The following is a 5016-nucleotide window of genomic DNA, read 5'->3' as shown; positions in this document are numbered from 1 at the left end:
CCGTCTTGACAACATATCCATAATTGTGCATTGTCCTTCTTTGGGACATACTTTCGACGTCGAGGAACCGTCCAGCCGCACGCGCATCCGTTCGACAGCTCGAGGGCACCGCATTGGCTGAAGCAAGCCATCCCTCCGACGCGACGACATTGTGAGTTGCAGCGCAGTCATCATGCCCAGTCTTGCTCACGAGAATGTGTAGGTCCTGGAGTGGGACATTGGTGTATGGGCAAACATGTCGCTGGTAGACTACGCGGTCGCCCTGGCAGTCGTTGTTACTACAAGCTTTTTGAGCCTCGCGGTGGTCATCCAGGTTCGTCGTCGAGGTGTGAAGCAGTTACAATGCTCATGAATTGTGACAGGCATTCGCAGGAATTGTACATGCGAGATCTGGTTGGGAGAGAGAAGACATTGGAGATGCCGTTAACAATGTGCAGCCAGCGAGCTCTGAAGACTCTGGGCTTGGCGACCTAAGGCCCAGCGACCCACAGTACAATGACGCGCAACTGGACGACCTGGTGCGTGCGGGATCGAGTGAGCCGCAGCCGGTGGAGGATCTGCAGTCGGCAAGGCGTAGCGACCCGTATTCCAGCGACCTACTACCGGAGAGATCCAGCGACCCACATCCCAGCGACCCACATCCCAGCGACCCACAACCCAACGACCCACAACCTAACGACCCACATCCCAACGACCCACACCCCGGTGACCCACACCCAAGCGACCCACATCCCAGCGACCCACAGCCCAGCAACTCACACCCCATCAGCCCGCAGTCCGGAGATCCGCAGCCAGCAAGTGCCAGCGACCACGACCTGCAGCTGGTGAAGTCTAGCGACCCGCGCCCGGTGAGAACCATCGTTGGACATTCATCCTACATAGACTCATAACAATTACCATAGGCTTGCCCAGGCGTGGAACATCGGGGGGTGGTGTGCTGTGGGTGCGGAAATCCAATCTTCGGCGTACGTCACAAGTGTGTGGAATGCATGGGGTTCGACCTGTGCCAAGACTGCATATCCGTCGTGTCGCTCCGTTCTCAACATGAACGCGCCCATACGCTCTTTCCGATCGAGTATCCCTGGGACCACCGCCCATTTCGTGATTTATCGTTAGTGCCACATAACGTTCATCGCGATGTCATTTGTGATGGCTGCCGGCAATGGTCGGTCATCGGCGTACGTTACAGGTGCCTCTCATGCGACGACTTTAATTTCTGCTCTGCATGCTTCAACAACATCAAGAGGCGTTCCGCACATCCTATCTCTCACGAGTTCTTTCCCATCCGAAGCCCAGAAGAAGAAGCAAAATTCTTTGCCGCGCGAGACAACGCTCAGACTCCTCCAACTTTCCTGGGAGACCATGGCGTACTCCTTCCCCGGAGAGATGTGACAGGATGCGCCCCCTACGATGCGACCGGTCGACGTTCCGACGCAGCATGCAGCAAATGCAGCGGACTCGCTGTCGAACACTACTGCGTCGACTGTGGTGGCGACTATGGACTCTGTACCGCTTGCATGAGCAATCCGCATGTCCGCATGTCCCACAACCCTCTACATAAATTCACCCCGCTAGAGTCGTCTACGGCACGGCTCGAGTCTAAACCAGATCCATCCTCGGAGCACGACGACATCGCGAGCCAGACCAAGTGCGGCGGCTGCCGACGTCGCATCTTTCGCATCCGACATCAGTGTCTTGAATGCCTTGACTTTTCGCTCTGTCAGCTCTGCATCTCCTCTCTCCAACGGCGCTCGGAGCACGGCATCAGACATCGGTTCTTCCCTGTCGAGTACCCGTGGGATGTTGGCACTTTCGAGGCTGTCCGCGCAACATTGGATGCATCGCGCTGTCGAGGTTGTGGCGTCAAGACCTCGTCGGGCTGGCACAAGTGTCTTTCATGTCCGGACTTGGCCTTGTGCTCATGGTGCATGTCGGACCCAGACCTGCGTCTCAAGCACGACCTTGGGCATCCCTTTTTCCCTTACACATCACGCTCCGGGTTTGGAGTCGCCGAGCACGAAGCTAGGCGTCAGCAGTTCGCCACATACGGGAATTTTCTTGTCTTGCCATACTCCAGCTTGGAAGGTACTAGCTTCGGCTCGGATGACGATAGGTCCTCTGACGGCGTGAGTCTCTCAACCTCAGTCTGGAATATTTCCTATGTTTGTCCACTGATGCCAAGACTTGATTCTCATTCAGGCTGCTACAGAGCACGAATCGCTTGTGCAGTCAAGAGTCTTCATTGAGTTATCAGGAACATCTGTGTGTTTCTCATGCGACAATATTCCGTGGACATGCACCACTCCGCTGGAGGCGATCCCTTATTTCATGGGTCCGCAGCCCGAGGGGCTCAGAAGTCTCAGCAGGAAACGCGCCCGGGACGTCATCTGGGGCTCGATACAGATGGCCGCCTCTGGCATCGTGCCTGCCCACAACATTTTCCGGTTCGAGAGTTCAGGCCCAGGCGAGATCTACACTCTCACTCCTCTCACTCCTTCCACCGTCCCTCTCCAGTGCGTACACATTGGCCAAGGTGCGATACCGGATGCACTCGCCGACATCCCTCGTGGCCTCCTGCCAATTGACGATCTGCTCGCGAAACTCAACAGTGTCCTTGGGACGTCGTATACGCTCGACACCCCTGGTGTCCGTGACTGCTTGAAATACGCGCTCGGCAGTTCGCACGATTTCGGGGAGGTGTATGGGACACTGCGCTCGGAGTGGTCGTGCTGGCAGGGGCCTGAAGACTCTGCCGCGGCACTCACCAGGATGAAGGACCGTTGTGATGAAGTCCAACGAAAGCGGGACAACGCCATTCGCGGCCACTCCATCCAGAACTCGCGAATCCCTCCTCGACGTGTGTGGGACCTGTACAGCAACCGAGTCCTCCCATTCCATGTCATGCCTTGGGCAAAGTACGAGGACGACGGTTGCTTGCCCGATGACCTGTGGACGGTGTCACACAGCTGGGTCCGCGAACAAGACCGCAAGAAGTCCGTCATGACCGTGATCAACGGACGCCGATGGTGCGTCCCGATTCCGCGCGGCACATCCCTCGACCACATCCGCATCGAGCTACTCAACATGGGCGCCAGATACGTTTGGCTCGACGTCCTCTGTTTATGGCAGGAGGGCAACGTGGACGACGACGAAGCTCGGCTCGAGGAATGGAAGCTCGATGTACCCACCATCGGTTACATCTACCAAGACGGGCCACGTGAGAGACCGTGCATCACGTATTTCAACGGCTTGGGGTTGCCGTTCGATCCGTCGCCAGCAGTTGTCGAGTCGGACCGGCACTGGTTCAATCGCGTGTGGACCGTGCAGGAGACGCGGAATACCTGGCTGCCCGGTGGGCTCACTGCGACGCCTCACGTCGATAGCCCAGGGTTCTTTTCTCGGCTGGAGGACCTGTTGCCAAGTCTGGAGAGATTCGATGCCATTCGAGTCATCAGGGATCGCCATTGCACCACCGAACTCGACAGGATCGCCGGTCTCGCTTATTTCCTGGAGTGCGAGACGCTGCCGCTCTATGATCAGTCGGCTTCCTCAGAGTCTGCATGGACATTGCTCATCAAGCACATGCATCCATGGTGGTGGCCAGCCCTTTTCTGCCAATACGAGTCTGACGTGCCGTTTGGACTCTTCGTCTCATGGGCCACGTTCCTTGGACTGACGTCACTACCTGCGCTAGAGCTCTTCGAGTCAGATTTGGAGCTGGTGGATCCTCTGGACGTTCACACCAATGAGCCAGGGCAGTATTGCCATACCCCACCTGCCACCGAGCCGTGCTACATTGTATCCCCACCCGATGACACGCACCAAGGCACCGGACCACAAGCGCTCCAACTCCACTTCTACGACCGCGCTGATCCTATTACTGTGCAAGTCTCTGCTACCAGAACACATGGATGTCTTGTCCCACATGTTCCCTATCGCTTTCTCACTTGTGCCAGGCGGTTCTCGGACATAGCGGCCTGGGTTGCAGTTGAAGTGGTTGGAGAGCGGGACTTGCGAGGCAAGAAAGCGCTTGAGGTGATCAAGTGGGGTGTCATTCTTGTGGACATACGCGAGGACGAGAGACTCAGGAAGCTAGAATTAGGGAGTGAAGAGACGACGGTGGTTTACTTGTCAGGTGAGGAGGCCCTGGCCAGGAGCGGGCACGTCGACAAGTACATGGGGGCATTTAACATGGCGAGAGAGAGCCGGAAGGCGCAGAACGAGCCGTAATGTATTTAGCGATGTGCAGCGAGAGTGTATATCACAAGGTCTGAGCCTATAGATCGCATAACGACGTCTGTCGTGGCGGCTACAAAGTCCAAGCTGCATGAAACTATCCATCGCACCCTCTTCCCGCCTCTGACTCATCTGCCGATGTCTCGATTACTGCGTCGGCCAAGAAGCCGGGGTCGACAGGCTACTGACCAGCGTGCTCACCGCTCCAGCCATGAGCCGGTGCGCCGAGCAGCACACTTATCAAGGCGTCAATAGCGCGGAGATGGCGAAGCAGTCATAACATATCGTATTGAGCAATGTGCAATCAGGTACATGCAGGCCATGGGATAAATCTAGAGACCGTAAGCCAACGTCTATCATATCGTCAGCGACACTCAAACCATGTCAAGGATCCCATCAGCCTTACTTGTCCTCCTCCAGTGCGCCTGCCAACGTCTCCATGATCGCAACCATGCCGTCGCGAGCCCACCAGAACCTGCGCCTATGTCCCAGCCGGCCATCCGTGCGCGGCCGACGAACGTGTAAAGTTGACTATCCACGACCGCCTTCGATGTACGCGCCTCCCCGAGCAGACCAATGACGTTCATCGAGCGGGACTCCTCCCAGAGGCCCACGAGCTCGAACACGCGCGAACAGGCCTCCCAATTGGTCGCCGAGAGAGAGAGTCGTCTTGTGAATAGCGCAAGGGCACATACAGGCGGCCAGGTCGGCGTCAGGGCTGGACCAGAACGCGCACCCCTCGGCGCAGCCGCGAACTTCCGCCCGTCGGCCCGACCATGG

At 57.3% G+C, this 5016-nt stretch overlaps 2 protein-coding genes across 2 annotated transcripts; both read left to right on the top strand.

Annotated features, from left to right (window-relative positions):
• On the top strand, positions 1-890 carry PHACADRAFT_214656 (uncharacterized protein; the record flags this gene model as incomplete). Its single annotated transcript, XM_007402596.1, has 3 exons — positions 1-151; positions 203-313; positions 363-890. The coding sequence occupies exons 2-3, from the start codon at positions 236-238 to the stop codon at positions 888-890; spliced, it is 606 nt and encodes a 201-aa protein (XP_007402658.1). The 5' UTR covers positions 1-151; positions 203-235.
• Positions 885-4293, top strand: PHACADRAFT_266097 (uncharacterized protein). Its single transcript, XM_007402595.1, has one exon. It carries the CDS (start codon positions 2329-2331, stop codon positions 4228-4230), a length of 1902 nt encoding a protein of 633 aa, XP_007402657.1. The 5' UTR covers positions 885-2328; the 3' UTR covers positions 4231-4293.
• Positions 4294-5016: the final 723 nt, after the last annotated feature.

This window comes from Phanerochaete carnosa (assembly GCF_000300595.1).
Source record: "Phanerochaete carnosa HHB-10118-sp unplaced genomic scaffold PHACAscaffold_266, whole genome shotgun sequence".
Lineage (NCBI taxonomy): Eukaryota > Fungi > Basidiomycota > Agaricomycetes > Polyporales > Phanerochaetaceae > Phanerochaete > Phanerochaete carnosa.
The sequence above is the reverse complement of the archived record's forward strand: the minus strand, read 5'-3'. Positions and strand labels throughout refer to the sequence as shown.

Excerpts from the sequence above, each read along its gene's own strand:
- PHACADRAFT_266097 (XM_007402595.1), top strand. The coding sequence starts at position 2,329 with ATGGGTCCGCAGCCCGAGGGGCTCAGAAGTCTCAGCAGGAAACGCGCC.